The sequence below is a fragment of the Mesocricetus auratus genome, unplaced genomic scaffold (genome assembly GCF_017639785.1).
Source record: "Mesocricetus auratus isolate SY011 unplaced genomic scaffold, BCM_Maur_2.0 Super-Scaffold_100691, whole genome shotgun sequence".
In the NCBI taxonomy this organism is placed as follows: domain Eukaryota; kingdom Metazoa; phylum Chordata; class Mammalia; order Rodentia; family Cricetidae; genus Mesocricetus; species Mesocricetus auratus.
The window spans coordinates 43,374,004-43,390,149 of NW_024429267.1; the positions used below are offsets into that span (position 1 = coordinate 43,374,004).

Sequence of the window (16,146 nt, forward strand, 5' to 3'; positions counted from 1 at the left end):
CCAGTGCCACCATACAGAGAACTGGGCCAATCTGGGATCTGATGAGATTACAGAAATTCCACTGTCATGAAGAGGTTCACTAAGTTGATAAAATGGCTGGAGGGAACCAGCCAGGCCCCCTTTGCCCATTCTGTCCCTTCTGCCCTATGAGTACACTGAGCTTCAGGTGCCATCTGGGAAGCAGACACTGACCTCTCAGCAGACACTGAACATGCTGGTATCTCAATCTTAGACGTCCATACTCACAATAAATCTCTATGTTTACAAATGACCAAGCTTCAGGTATTTTTCTATAAAAACACAAAAGGACTGAGATAGAATTTGCTTCCTAGATGTGTCAGATATGTAATAAGCATGTGGGCGCAGCTTTGGGCTAGGATAACAGGTAGAGGCTAGACTGTAAAGAGCTATTCTGATGTAGGCCTAGAGAGCCTCAGGCTTCTCAGAGACTGTCTAAGTGGTCATGAACAGAGCACTGAGTGCATGATGAATAGTAAGGACTGCTCTGATGTCAACCCAGAAGGAAGCTGCTATCAGAAACTAGAGAAAACGCTGCCCTCATTGTTGAGTGGCAAAACCCTTGGCTGAACTGCATCCATGTTCAAGTTCATTAGAAGGAACTTGCTGGTGATGAACAAGCATATTTAGAAGAAGAAATCTCTAAACAAAAATGATGATGGAGGAGACATGTTTTCTCATGAATGCTTATAGGAAAATGCGAGAAGAGAAAAGTGAATTAAAAATGCCATTTCTCAGTCCCATCACATAAACAACAAAAAAGAATGTTGGGAAGAGAATGCCAACGGTATAACCAAATATTTGGTTAAGATGTGTCTGAATACAAAGAATCTGAATGTTATTCCCAAAACAATAGAAGAATCATCCCAACATCATCACAGAGATCTTCCAAGGTCCATCTCCATCACCAGGTACTAGGGCCTTGAGGGGATAGTAGTTTCATAGGAGAAGCCCAGAACTCATCGAACTCCAGGCCTGCTTCCCAGCACTGACTCAAGTTTCTGCTTCATGTATTTAGGCACAGTGTTTCTTGGCTCAAGTGGACCAGCTGTAACTTAGGCCACTGCTCTGATAGGAACACGTTATGACATCTGACAGGGTCATGCAATGCTAACTCTTCAGGTACACAGAGTCTATGCACCTGTTTATGGACCTTAAAGTCCAGGAAGAGAGTTGTTTCAGGGCAAGTCTGCAACAAGCAGTACCCACTGATGCAGTATCTAGTGGAACTGTGGGACTAAGGCCACTCTAGGACCACCAGCACGTGAAAGTAGTCTGGGAGGTTTGAGACTCCAGCTTCTGAGAGTTGTAGCATGGGCCTTTCCATCCTGCTGTGTCTGGAAGCTAGGACTTGAAGTCATAGATTATTCTTAAATCTCAAGATTACTTTTATTGGACTGGGAAATGGCCCAGTTAGTCAGCAGATTACCTTGCAATCCTAAAACTCCGACCTTTCAGCACACACGTTAAATAATCCAGATGTAATAGCAGGTGTTTTCAATCCCAGCAACAGGCGGATCCCTGGGACTTGATGTTCAGGTAGATTAGCCCACAGAGTGCATTCCAGGCCAAGGAGATCCTACTTCCTCTTTACTTTTTGGTCTTGTTGGATTTGGGACTTACTTGGGGCCAGTCACCTACCCTGTCCTCTTTGGCATTCTTTCCTTTTTGAGATGGGGCAGTCTCTCATAAGCCTGTTGCACTACTGTTTTGGAAGCACTTACCACCTTTACTTCCACAGTGTCAGAGCTGGAAGGGAAAGGGCCATTGGGGTTCCTGTGGTGAATGAGATTAAGGTCTTTATAAAAGATGTGCCACATAGTGCTTCCTGCCCTTCTGCGGATCACCAGGAGAGGGTGAAGTGACAAGGTACCATCTTGGAAGTGGGGATGTCCAGTCATCACCAGACAAGGGAAACTCCAGGATGGACCTTGATCTTTGTCCTCCCGTCCCCACAGTTAATGAGATATGATTTTGTACTGTTTGTAAATTACCTAGTTTCAGGCATTTTGTTGTAACACCCAAAGGAACTAAGACAGCATCACACAACTGGATCACATAGCTTGTGGCTGTGCTTCAGCACCACGTCCTTTAGGGACAGGCAGCACATGACTTACTCCTTCATGTGGTTCATCTTGGTCCTGGCCATGGCGCTGTTGAAAACTGATGGTCTCGGGGACATGTCTGCAGCCGCACTGGTAATGGTCCTTGTGTCTGAAAAATCAATGCACATCCCTTATTGACTTCATCAACACTCCTATAAACTCAAGGTGATGTTCAAGGGCAATTAGAGAAGAGAGGTTAATCCACCTTTGCCACAGGTAATGCTACATTAATTAGAGAGTAATTCAATTATCATGTCACATTAATGAGATTTATTTCAAATGATAGCATTTTTTACAGTGCTGAGATGCACCAAGATTTCAAATACCAACCCTCTCTCAGAAAACTGTCTAAACATAGTATTGTTAGGTAAAAGATGAGTTTTTATATTAGAAAACCCAGGAGCTATCTATAGAACCAACATTCTGGGGAGCTGTGGGTCAGTGTGTGTGCTATCTGTTTAACTATCAGGGATGTCTGCTAACAACACACTTTCCCCGCGTCTCATCCCCACACTTGGCCGTTAGCCCTTTTTGGAATGAGAAGCAGAAAGCTGATGGGGTCACCTGCAGTCCTGAGTCCAGAAGCATGGAGGAGGCCAGAGCCGGTGCAGAGCTGTGAGGGAAAGGTGAGACATGGCGACCTCTATCGGGACACTTCCTCCTGAGACCCCAGGGACACTTCCTCCTGAGACCCCAGGGACCCATACGAAACACTTTGGAACTGAGAGACCCTGCAACGACACAACTTCCCATGAAGAAGCTGAACCTGGACTGGGCAGATGGCTCAGTGTGTAAGAGCACCGAGTGCTCTTACAGAGGACTAAGCTCGATTCCAGCACCCACACGGAGGCTCACAACCATCCATGTATGGCTCCAGTTCCAGGGAATCAAACACCGTCTTCTGGCATCTATGGGCATGGATGCATGAAAGTGGGGCACACACACCCATGGTAGGCAAAACACCCCCACACATAAAGTAAGGTAAAAATTAAAAGTTGAGGAGCTGGATGTGGCTCATGGGCAATGGCTCTGTATATCTATAGAGTGGGGCTCCCCAGTCAGCTTTGGCTCCATGGATCTTGGGGGCAGGGACTCTGTTTCCTTAGGGTTATCTCAAAGATGCTACCCATCCATTGGTACAACTCTGTGTACTCATACCCATTCATCACTTACAGATGTGTAAAGACCCAGGCTGTGAAATTCCTGGTCTTATCTCAGCTAACCTCACATAAATATGACCGATTTGAGGACACCTCAGTGAATCAAGGACCAATTGCTGCTTTACACAGTAGTAAAGCTATTTTCCTTCATATTTTAAAATGTAAAAAAAAAAGTGCAAACCCTAGTTTCTTTCCACATATATCCTCCTTTTTGGTAGACCCTGAGGGCATGGGCTCTGCTCTGAACATCTTGTTCTTATAGATTTTGTAGAGATGATGTTTATCTTGCATAATTTGGTGAGGTTCTGCTCTGGGCACAAAATTATTGCATCTCCAGGCACGAACTTTGAAGAGGGCACATTCCAATTAATGAAACAGCCTGTCTGTCCTTCCTAGTACCTGACCACATGCCTTCATGTTACAGTCACAAGTACTGGCAGTTGGTTGTTGCCCCTCTGTTATTCTTATGCCACGGCAGGTTCCTGCCAGCTGTCATCTTTCCACCAGCTCTGGCCAGGACAGATCCCTGTCGACAGGCAAAGCTAGGGATGGGAAAGAGGAAGGCCTAGAGGATCACTTCCCAACAGCACAGGTCCTGCTTGAACCTGAAAAGTTACTAAACATGTAACTAAACACCGGGAAGTGCATTCCCGGTGAGCTCAAAAATCAGTTCTGCCGAGAGTGAGTGGTAAGCTCCTTCCCCTCTTCAGGAGAGGGCTGGCAAGTCCTCAAGGCTTAGGTAGCTAAAGGTCAAAGCAATTTCCAGGAGCGCTCCAGGTTATTTCAAGCTGACCACTCTCCTCATTGCTGGCTCTCAAGTCCAGCGGTAGAGAAGGGGGAAAATGAGTTCAATCTACAGCACCGGCCGGCAAAGCAAGGTGCTTAGTAAGCAAGTCCTTCTCCATGCTTCCTTCCTCCCCAGTCCCTGAATTGCAAATGCTAATTTGACGTACCTTGCCCAGAGCTCCCATTTAAAATGGACATTTGTAAGGAATGGGTCTGGACAGAGCTGGGGATTCCACATTTCTGGTTAGTGTCCATGCTACTGGCCATGGGGGGCAAGGCTCTTAGACCAAGCTACGTGATGTGGGGTTCAGTTCAACACAGCAACACAGAACTCCTTATTCAGAAAGCGAACAAGAGCTGTTTTCTCCATTCTGCAGCTCTCTCTGGACTCGCCATTGTGTTTATTTTTCTATTCAAGTTTTCTTTTACTCTTTTTAGATAAATATTTAATGTACCTTTCCCTCAGGAATTAGTGACATTCACAGAGGTCTGGGGAGTCCCTCTGGTCCCTGACTCTACCTCATCCACACCAAGACCTCTGAAGATGATGACAAATTTCACCCACAAAACACATATCCAAAGATAACATGTTATTAAATCCTTAATGTGTGGCTGCCACCTAAACCTGAGGTCCTGTGTAACTGCATGGGCCACACACACTCAGAGACCCTAATCCTGGAGTTCATTCTTAATTTTTTTTAAACGGAAGAATCTCTATTGTCTATGTTGGGTTTTAAATTAATTTTCTCTTAGCAGATTTCAAGAGAAGTTTCATACAAATAGAAAATAGTGTGTGTGAGACATACACAAGTGTCAGAAACAGTTGCAATGTTGAGAGTCTCTCAGGGAACTCTCCCTGCCCCCAGGGGTCTTGCATCATTGAGCAGGAATAGCATCCTTACTTAATTTAGATTGACCTTTGTCTTGGCTTTACCGTCATCGTTTTTTCTAAAGTACAGTGCTTGTATATAATATATACAACACTGTAAGGCATGGGGAATGCAGAGAAGTGTGACGAGGGTCATGGGGTAAGCGCTGGTATATAATATACACAACACTGTAAGGCACAGGAAATGCAGAGATGTATGACGATGGTCATGGGATAGCGCTCACCTATAAGGACCACAGCTGCTATTCCAGCTTTACTCTCACCAGCTGCACTGCCCCCCCCCAAGCTACCTCCCGGAGCCCCAGCTTTCTAATTTTAGAGTCAAGTGGTTTCATTAGCTGAGAGCCTTCCCTCACTCCTGTGAACAGGCATAGGACTTGTGTGCAGGACACAGAGTTTATTACAGAAGAGCCTCTCTGCCCTAACACAGACAATGAGCAGCAGCAGGAACCAGTGCACAGAGACAAGGGGCTGGGAGTAACAAGTGTCCCAAGCATTACATGATTGTAGGCAAAAGCATCAAGAAGTCTCTTTGCTCTCCAGTGAAACACAAAATGATGATTATAACACCTGCCACACCCCATGGAGATGTTTTGACAATGAGGTGAGAACACAACGGTAGGGAGAGGCATTGAGCAAGCAGAAGCTTCACTTGCAGGGCTCAGCTCATAACAATAATATCAAGATTCCTCCCACTCCTGTGGACTCTCCTGGGCAGAGAGATCTTCCCTGTAGAGGCAACAGCTTGATGGTGTTGACATTTTACCAGGAGAGATAGATTCTCTTCTGATTCTTTTTTCTTTGTGAGAGATTTCCCTCTAACTCGTTTCAGTAGCTGGATAGGTAACCTTGATCATAAAGCCAAAGCTCTGTCTCCCCCTCCCCTACTAAGTGTCCTGCATGTGGGCATGTGGGCAGGGAAAGCTGATGCAGGCACTGCAGGGGTGGATATTTTGGCTGTGATGTCACCTAAGTGCCCAGGACATTGCTTACTCAGGAATCCTTGCAGACACTGCCTTTTGGTGTGCTGGTCTCTTAGAACACTTCTCCCTAACAGCCCTTACCCCTCTCCTCTTGCCCTTAAGTTCCCAAGGCATATTCAGACATTAGCAGTTGCTTGACATGCATCAACTTTTTTGTCCAAATAATTGTGAAAGCATGTCCTCGTGGCCCCTATTTCTTCTCCTTTTTGAATGGGATCTTTATTTCTGAAAAGGGACAGGTAATCACCACTTTAGAATTTGCAGGCCATACAACCTCTGCCATATTTATTCAACTCTACTGTTCTAGCAGGAATTCAGCCATAGGTACAAGTATGAAAATGAACATGGCTATGTTCTAGTGAAATTTTACTCACAAGAACAGGTAGTGACTAGGTTTGGCCTGCTGGCTACAGTTTGCTGACCTCTGACCTCAGTGATGGAGAATCATCGTGGCGGTAGCTATAGAACTCCTCAAGACAAACGCTTCATTTTACCAGTGGGGAGACTGAGGTAAAGGGAACCTGTGAGACTTGCCCAAAGTTGCAAGAATCAGAAGGGGAAAAGTTTGGGCTAGAACCAGTTGTCAGATGCCTCAAGAGTAGTCTTTCTAATCCCCAACAGATGGATTTTAATGTACTGATTTAAACAAATTCAGATAATCTGACAAAAACCCTCCCCCAAAGGCTGAAATATGGGCAAAACATTACATCTGCCACCTCACTCCTGCCTCCCTGGTGGCAAACCAAGAGCTTCCCCCCAGAAGGCCCATGTGTCAGCAGGACACCATGAAAGCTGTTCTACTCTGCTAAGAGGATTAGCTGACTCAACCTTTGGGAAGGTTTTTTCTTGAGTGTTTCCTATGAAGATAGTGAATTTAGGATAGCAATAGAATTGCCTAAAAGTGACAGAGTAGGCTTTTGCCTATCTTTACTATGTCACCCCAACACCCCAAAGAGAGAATGCATTGTTCAGAGCTGCCTTCAAGGAAGAATGGAATGTGCTACCTCGGCTGTAGACAGTCTCCAATTATGCTCCTTTCTAGAACAGCATGGAGCTGCCTCTCTCAAGCTGAGCCCTTCCAGGTGCTGGCATTTAATGACTGACCACGGGAGAAACAGAAAGCCGGCCCTGAGGTCTTTTAGGACAAGCGGGGCTCTGAGCCCCATGAGCCTGCATAGGATTTGTCAGGGTTGCAGCAATGCTTAGCTTCGCATCTGCTTCCTCCGATGTCCTTTCCTCTTGTGGCTCCAAGGACTATAGACACTTACTCATAAATGTCCCACACAGTCTACTTTGTGTCCAAGGTTGCTTCCTGCAGAAGCTAGCCCCCTAAGCATGGCAACTTGGGTTGAAGGAGGTGGGGGTTTGGGGAATGAAGATATTGTCTTGAGATTAAAAGCAATGGTAGAGAGGATGGTGTCATTCCTACCACCCTGGAACCATCCCAGCTCTTTCAGAGAATGATGTGTATTGACACAGAATAGAAGCCACCAAAAAAGGACATTGATGGCAGCCCCAGTAAAGCAACTCTGTCAAAGCCAAGCCACATTAGGAGTCTGGGGGAGAAAAGACAATAGGAGGGAAAGGGAAAAAAGCTGATCTAGGTGACAACAATCTCCAGTGCCTTCTTCTAGGAGAGGCCTGGAAATAACAGAGGAGTGTGTGAGTGGGATCAGAGGACTGGGGTTTGAGTCCTGGCTCTGTGACTTGGTTTCCTCATCTATGAAGATAAAGCTACCTGTTAGGATTGAGACAAAAATTAAACAAAGTCTCTCTTTGTATATATGTGTGTATTATTGTTGATAAAGGACAAAGAAAAATTTACACCCCTTCCCTCATCCCTAGGGTATCCACCACTGGGCACCTTCTTAAAAACAGATAGCACTCCAGTGTCTATACCAACATCAAGTTGTTGGGGGAAAAGTAGGTCAGCTTGGAAAAGTAAACTTGTCTGTCATCTCACAGGGGCGATAGTAAATATCAGAAGACAGAAAATGCACAAACCACCTAGTTTTTACATGGATTTTTTACATCGTTTCCCACTTTAGACTTTCAACTGAATCTTACAGAAGATGGAAAAGAAAAACAGCACTAGTTAGGGCTTTGGAAAATTTCCTTTTCTCTTGAATATAGTAGAAGTGACTTCTAGGATGAGCCTGTATTAATAAAAAGAGAAAAGAAAAATCCCGGGTTTTGGATTAACATCTTGTAATCAAATGTGGGTACCAGTCAGGGAGAGATGAGGAGGCCAAACTGTAGCTTCTCCCTCAGACAACAGCTAATGTGTGAGAGTTCAGGATTTTATTCTGCTAATGTAGAGACACTTAACTTTGAAAACCAACCCTGCTTTTCTGGAGCACTGGATTAGATTAGCTTGAAGACTAACACAAAAATCATGTCATTATCTCTCTTTCACTTGAAAAGGATCGCTCAAGTCATCCATGTTCACTGAAAACAAGCTGAAAAACACAAAGAAGGCAAGAAATCCAGGGGAAAAATAACACTTGCTGTTTCTAGGGTGCACATGGGCACATTTGTGTGCTTGCATCAAATACGGCTTTGCATAGTCATTATTTGAATGACAACTTTCTCAGCCATGAGTATGCAGCTGCAACATCATTCTACACAGAACTTTGGTTGAAGGTGTATTAGCCACGGTTGCTAAGCATTTACTGAGACTCCAGTTCTCCACTATTTTTTTTTTTTTTTTGGTTTTTACGAGGCAGGGTTTCTCTGTATTGTTTCGGAGGCTATCGGTCCAGCCCGGCCTCGAACTCACAGAGATCCGCCTGCCTCTGCCTCCCGAGTGCTGGGATTAAAGGCGTGTGCCACCAACGCCCGGCCCAGTTCTCCACTATTATATGTAACACTGTGGCACTGTGGTAAGTTTACTTGTGTGCATTTTTACACATGACTCTGAGATTAATGTAAGTTTTTAAACAAAGGTTTGAATGTGAGACACTTTTATTAAAAATTTCTTCAATTTACCAAAATGTATGCAATATAAGTGTTTTTGAAGATCTTAGCTAGAAACAGCAACATGTTTGTCCCTGGTTTTTAATCATGGTGGCTCTTGAAGTGTGGTTCCTGGACTAACATCACCAGGACTAGGTAATAATACAGTTTCCTTGGCTCCTGCTGGGTCAGAACCTCTCAGAGGGGAGGAGGTAGAATAGTTGTCTATTGGATCTGATGCTCTCAGCAGCAAGAGAAGCGCACTGGCACATCCCATTACCCTCTCGGTGTGTTTGTTCTATCTTGTCTGCATACACCAACATATCTACCCATCTGGAAGCTCCCTGGAAACATGGACATCAGACACATCCAATGCTCCCATATGTACCCTAGAATGATTCTGTGCCAGCAAATAGTTCAAATATGCTTCGAAATTAAGTGATTTTTAGTTGACAGTAGCTTTATGTATATTTCTAACTTTTCAAACTAGACAGTTTAACACCCTGGTAGTTAATGTCAATAGTCAACTTGACTGAATTGAGAGAAGCTAAGAGGATCAGTACACCTCTAGGTATGTCTGCCATAGCATTTCCAGAAAGGACCATTGAGAGAACAAGGACATCCATGTTGAGCAACATCATCCAACAGGCTGGGAACCCATCTGGGTGGAATGAACTGAAAAGTGTATCAGTCAGCACACACAAGCTCCACTCTCTCCGAACAAGAAAAGTTCTGCCGTTGCTGCTATCACAAGTGCAGACTCCAGCTTCTCCAGCCTTTCCATACAACGCACACCAACGACTCCCCGGGGTACTTGTAGGCCTTCAATTTAGACTGGTGCTACGTCATTGCCCGACAGCCCTTATTCTGAGGCTTCTGGTTTCTTGGAATGAGAAACTACTGGGTTCTCAGTAGATAGCCATTGTTCAACTACTCAGCCTCTAATTGTGCACATCAACCCAATAGAGCCATGTATGTATGTACATATGTATGCACGCATGTATGTATTTTCTATTTGTACCATTCTTCTAGAAGACCCTAATGCATAGTACTTTTAAATAACTGGATACATCTGCTTTACTGACTGAACCACAGGTGGTCTCAAGAAAAAAAGTAATTGGTCTGACTCATTACTACTTGAAAGAAGAGCTCCCTATTCCCTCCCCTGAGAGCCAGCAGTCTTCAAAACTCAAATGGCTCACGAGGCTAACTGTGAGTCAGTAGCTGCCACAGTTGGGTGATGACCCAGAGCATTACTGGACCACCTCTGGGGCTGAGATGGATGCCAGGAAATCTGCACTCCTGCCTCCTCTCCTAAGCCGGATGCTGTTTAAGTCTGGTCTCAGCCTCGCACTTAGCAAGACAGACACCGTGGCCAGGGCTTTGGTTCTGTTGGCAGGCACTCCACACTGGGCATGCCCCTGCCATTCTAGGTGAGTGAGAACACAGCATGGACACTCACTTCATTGTGTGTCAACCCGTGATTACTGTACAAAGCACCTGCTCCCTCTACAGTCAGCTGCATGGAAGGTGAAGGAGAAACTACCTCGCACCACATAGTCCTTAGTTTCTGCAGAAGTCAGAAGAGGACAAGCTGCCACAAGACACGGCAAGGTGTCTCCCAGTCTTCCTACCTAAATTCTTTGATATTTATGTTCTCTATTGGCAACAACAAGAGTCTTTATTGTAGCAAGTGTTCGACAGTTTTGGCTTCATGTTATTCCCTTTCTGTAGTTTAGGGAAGAAGACATTATTTCTTCAGGGAATAAATGAAGCTAATTCAGCAAGACAGCTCAAAGGATGAAGGTGCTTACTGCCACATAAACCTGGGGATGTGAATTTGATCCTCAGAACCCATGTAAAGGTGGGGGAAAAACTGTCCACAAAATTATCCTCTGTCCTCCACATGTGCTCTGTGGCATGTGCCCATCCATACACTAGCAATCAATACATTCTTTAAAGAATAAAAAATTATCTACTTAGATTTCCCATCATAATTACAGGCTTGATGATTCTGGGACAAAGGTGCCTGTCCCATCCCTGAGCCAAATAATAGGGATTATGCTTCCTCTATTACTCTGTGGCTCCACAGTTATTGTGATGGAGTTCACAAGCATTTTTAGCACACACATTCCAACCATGGAAGTTTTGTGTTTTAAAGTAATTCCACTTGGGAAAATGGCTGCTACCTATGCTTGGGTCCTGTCTCATTTTCTGCCCTTTCTGTTTCCGTTTCTCTTTCCTAATCCCACCTAGGCCCACTCAATCTCCAGGTCACAGATGAAACTTGTTTCCCTTTCCCCGAGGGGGGAAAAAACTGAAGACAGTCTGGGCCCTTTGGGATAATAATTCGTTCTCCATGTCTGAAGAAACACTGGTGTTCCATGTAAGAAGGACCTATTGGGTGCTCTCTGGTATTGTTATAAGGTTTGTACTGTTCCAGATTGTCACAAATCTAGTGCATTATGCAATCCTTGAACCTGCTAGACCTCCTGATGTCTGATTTAGAGAATTAAGCAGAAATTCAGTGTAGGTTCAAGGAAGACTTCTGTATGTTATCTGAAGAGATGTTAGAAAATGATCCCATGGCTATGTACCAGACCTGGGTTTGAAGTCCTCAAAATGATTTGAATACCTGTTCCAGTGCGGAAATGGAGTCAGCATAAAGCTCCAGTCAACACAAACACTGACTGCCTTACCAAGCCATTCACTGGTGATACAGAAAGAGGAAATCTGTTAACCCTGCTCTGAGTCACAGAAAAAGTGAGGGCTGGAGTGTAGTCAGAGCAGCACCTTCCTCACTTTCAGGGCTGTGAAGTGATAACTTGCCATGTAACCCTCAGAGGACATCTCTGTTGTTCTTTCTTGTAGATGACAAAGAGATGCTCTTAAGGGCTTTGTGAAAGATACTTAATGTTCTTACACACTAACTGGGCACCTGGGCACTTCCAAAATGCATGGGTTGATGCCCATATGAAAAGAACCATTTCAATTCAAAGAAGTTTCATGGGATTTTTTTGTTAGTTTTGTTTTTTGTTCTTGTGACAAGGTTCATATTAAATTTAAGTTATCTCTTAGATTCCAGTGACATTCTGATATCTATTAGAGGCCACAGTGACTAATGTACTCTATTGTTATAGACAATGAACTGTAGTAATCAGAGCAAAACAAATATCAACAACCCGAGCAATCTTGTGTTCTCATCCCTACAAAACTAAAGAAGAGACTACTTTCCTTGTTTCTACAGCAACAGAGGAGTGCCCGAGTAGCCAGTTTCTTATACATAATGAGGGTCATCCCATGAGTTCCCTCTGTGGACTGGTTATTTTAAAGGCACATGGTATCATCTAGGTGTCTATAGCTATAACTTAAAGCTCCCTCCCTTATAAGTAATATCCACTGATCAACAGACTAAGGTGTGGGGCAGAGAAATTCCTCAGTGCATACGAGTACTTACTGAGTAAGGACCTGGGTTCAGATCCTGTCCCCCACATGAACACATGCCTGTAACTCCACAGCTATAGAGGTAAGATATGGAAGAATTGTGGAGGGCTCACTGGTTCCCAGTGCAGATCAAGATTTAGTGAGAGACTCTGGTTCAAAGGAATAGGGCAGAGGAGGATAACACAAGGCACATGACATCCTGCTCTGACTCCACACACACACACACACACACACACACACACACACACACACACACACACACCGTGATGGATAATCTCCACTGTCAGCTTGACACACCCAGGAAAAAGGAAATCCAACTGAAAAAAATGCCTGTGTCAGATTGGCTTGTAGGCATATCTGTGTAGCATTTCCTTGACTGTTGATTGATGTGGGCAGTACCACCTAGGGCAGATGGTCCTGGAGGAAAGATTGCATGACCAGAGGACTAGAAAGTCTAGAATGTCTCATAAAGATGACCGGGATCCACATCTATGATACCCATACAAGACCTGAACAATGACAGCATCAATAGATACGACCACATGGAAGGGGCTTATTTCACTACATCCCCTAATTGGTTATCCAATACCAAGTGATCTGACTTAAAACCATATACATACAAGCAACACTAGGCAGACTCAGCAGATTGTATTTACATATCTGTACTTGTATGTAGCCAATAACTAAAGAAAAAAAAAGTCATGACTTTGAGGGAGAGCGGGGGTGGGTAAAGAGGTATTGAAAGGAGGAAGAGGAGAAATTATGTAATCACATTCCAATTACTTTCTTATTTAAAAAGAGAAAGGTAGATGACCATGAACATGGAATATAGTCAACAAATAGCTTTTTCCTATGGTTCCTTCATGTTCTTGCTTGAGTTCCTGCTCAGCTTCTCTCGTGGTGGACTATGATCAGGACCTGTAACCCAAATAAACCCTTTTCTCCCCAGGTTGTTTTAGTCAGTGTTGTATCACAACAGTGGAGACACACCGTAAGCAAACACATGTGCACAGACACACAAGGAAGTTTCCAGTGATGAGAAGTAATTTTAGGGAGCAAACAGTTTAGCAGTCTATTTGTGGCTGACCTAAATGCTTTATAAGCACTCTGTGGTAGAGACATCTAACGCAGGATCATCCAGCCTTGATGCCTTTGTCCAGTCTTGCAATTGGAGAACCTGGAAAAAGGCTATTAGAACTTCATAGTGTATGCAGTTGTTTTTTGACAGACTAACCTAAACAAAAAATTTGGATGATCCCTATAAGTTCCAGGCTTGCTTGTTCCTCTACATACATAGCAAGTTCCAGGACAACCAGGGCTACACAGACCGACCCTGTCTCAAACAAACAAACAAACATCTAAGTTTACTATAATCTTAGTAACCAAAGTGTCCAAATGTCTTATTCCAGGCTTAAGAATAGGTTCACTAGAGGAAAGAAGCAGAATTGGTCTCTACTTTCCAACTGATGATGATTTTAATTATACATGTTTATGTAAATTACTATAGCTGTTATAGGAAATAGTAAGAAAGTACCTCAAAAAATTAAAAATGGTAATGATCGAGCTATTTCACTCTGGGTGTATAAACAAAGGGAATGTAATCGTGTATCAAAGGGATACCTGCTGGCTCATGCTTATTCTATGTCCATTTTAAAAAGTGACATAGGCTGGAGAGCACTGGCTGCTCTTGCAGAGGACCAGGGTTTGATTCCCAGCACACACATGGCTGCTCACACCATCCCTAACTCTAGTGCGAGGTGATCTGATACCCTTTCTGACCTCAATAGACACCAGACACACACATAGTACACGGACATACATGCAGGCCAAATATCCATATACTTAAAATAATTTAAAAATTTAAAAGTTAGTGAGGAGGCCTCAGAAATTTCTGGGGCCTTGGGTAATAGATTAGTGTTCACCATGGCATACAACTGAACTTTGGGAGCCCATTCCACATGGAGGGATGCTCTTTCAGCCTGGACACATGGGGAAGGGCCTAGGTCCTGCCCTGGATGAAATGACATACTCTGGAGATCCCCAAGGAGGGTCTCACCCTCTCTGGGGAAAGATGTGGGGGTGGGGCTGGGAGGGAGAAGGGGGGAGCTGGGATTGACATTTGAAGCATGCATGTTTCTAATTTAAATTAAAAAAAAAAGAGAAAAAACCTTCCTGGATGATCCAAAAAATTTAACTTATATGAATTCATGTACACAATACTTTTAAAAGTCAAAATCAACAATTTGAAGAAAATAAAATGTTTCCTAACTGTTCCACTTCCCCAAATCAAGTACATTTAATATATTTGCTATTTTTATTATTTGCTCTTTTTTCTATATCTCATGTTTATACAACTATATTTGAGTTTCCTATTTTACACTCTCTATGACCTTCCTAGGGAATTTGAATTTTGTTTTTTCTTTCCTGTCTTTGTCCATCTCTTTCTCTCTTTCCCTGTTCCATTCTCTCTTTCTTCCCTTCTTCTCTTTTCTCTACCTTGCCAAAATAGTTATACTACAAATTTTAAATAATCAAATCATTAAACTATTATAGACAAATAAATGTCATACACACAATGTATGTAGGTTACATTTCCTTTCTAAGCTTTTGTTTTTATGTTGCTTTTTTCTGTTTTTTTTTTCTCTCTAACCCATCCCTAATGTTTCCAAAAGAACTATAATCCATCTCCAAACTCACACAATAGCTAGATTCACAGGATTATCATTAGTTCCACATCTTTTTGGCATATCCCCATTTAGCCTTGAAGTTCTCTGGCCCAGCCCACTCTGAACAGATTGTTCTCCAGGCCTGTTGCTCGGTTACCATTTGGAGACCTTCCTTTACTAGCACTCCCTGAAGCCCTTAACTTTTTTTGTGTTTACCCACATCACCTGTAGCCCCTGTCTTACTCTTTCTTGATAAACTGCTATACTTTCATATAGTGTGATTTCTAGAAACTTCCTAAGGAAAGTCATGAATGATAGATATTTTTGAGACATACTTTTTGAAGTTGTGTGTTTGAAAGTGGCTTGATTTTCTCTCTCATGTTTGATGGTATTGGTTAGATTTTTTTTAGATCTATACTTGATTCATGGTTGAGAAGATAAGAAAAAATCTAGATTTGAATTTTATTATCTTCTAGCCTCTGGTATTATTGAAAAACTAAGAAACCATTATTTTTCCTGATATTTTATACATGTTCTGTTTTATTCTCTCTAGAACTATCAATTTCTTCTTTCCTGTTTCTCCTGAAATTTCTTTAATTAGATTCTAAATCACTTCGATTGATTTTTTCTTATTGCTTATTTCATTCTGGAAATTATTCTTAATTCTAGTGAATTTTCCATCCTGCTTTTTAATTATAATCTTCACAACTTTTTATTATTTTATGGATATTCCTTTTCATTTGTTTCTGTAAGAGTCTCTAACATATTTCAAGAATTTAGTGATAGGATAATGTTCCTTTCTTCCTTACATTGTGCTTCCTGGTGCTTTTATACGTTTCTATCTTGATTTTTCTCCTGTTTGTTAGGCATGAGGAACATTACACATGTGTGATATGAGGGACAAACATATTCCATCCAACTATGTGTTCAAATCTAAGTGTTAAGCATTACAAGCCATGTTGAGCCCTTTCTGTAAACTTGGTATTATCAACTGGCAGGTCTGGTCTTTACCTTTTTTGTTGGGAGGATATCCACATTCATAAGAACCTTAGTCTGGTAAGTGGTCTGGGTGATGTCCTCTGAATGGATCTACATCTACACTGCTCTGCCAGTATTTGGAAAGTGTAGGTAAGGGAAGCG

At 42.9% G+C, this 16,146-nt stretch overlaps 1 protein-coding gene across 9 annotated transcripts in view; it reads right to left on the reverse strand.

The window, feature by feature from the left end:
- The window catches only part of Nek11 (NIMA related kinase 11), a 216,641-nt gene that overhangs the window by 24,533 nt on the left and 175,962 nt on the right, over window positions 1-16,146 (reverse strand). For all 9 annotated transcript variants that reach the window (XM_040739898.1, XM_040739901.1, XM_040739897.1 and 6 more), the window contains one exon: window positions 2,136-2,232. In XM_040739898.1, coding sequence (XP_040595832.1) covers window positions 2,136-2,232 — 97 coding nt within the window. The remainder of the gene's footprint in view (window positions 1-2,135; window positions 2,233-16,146) is intronic.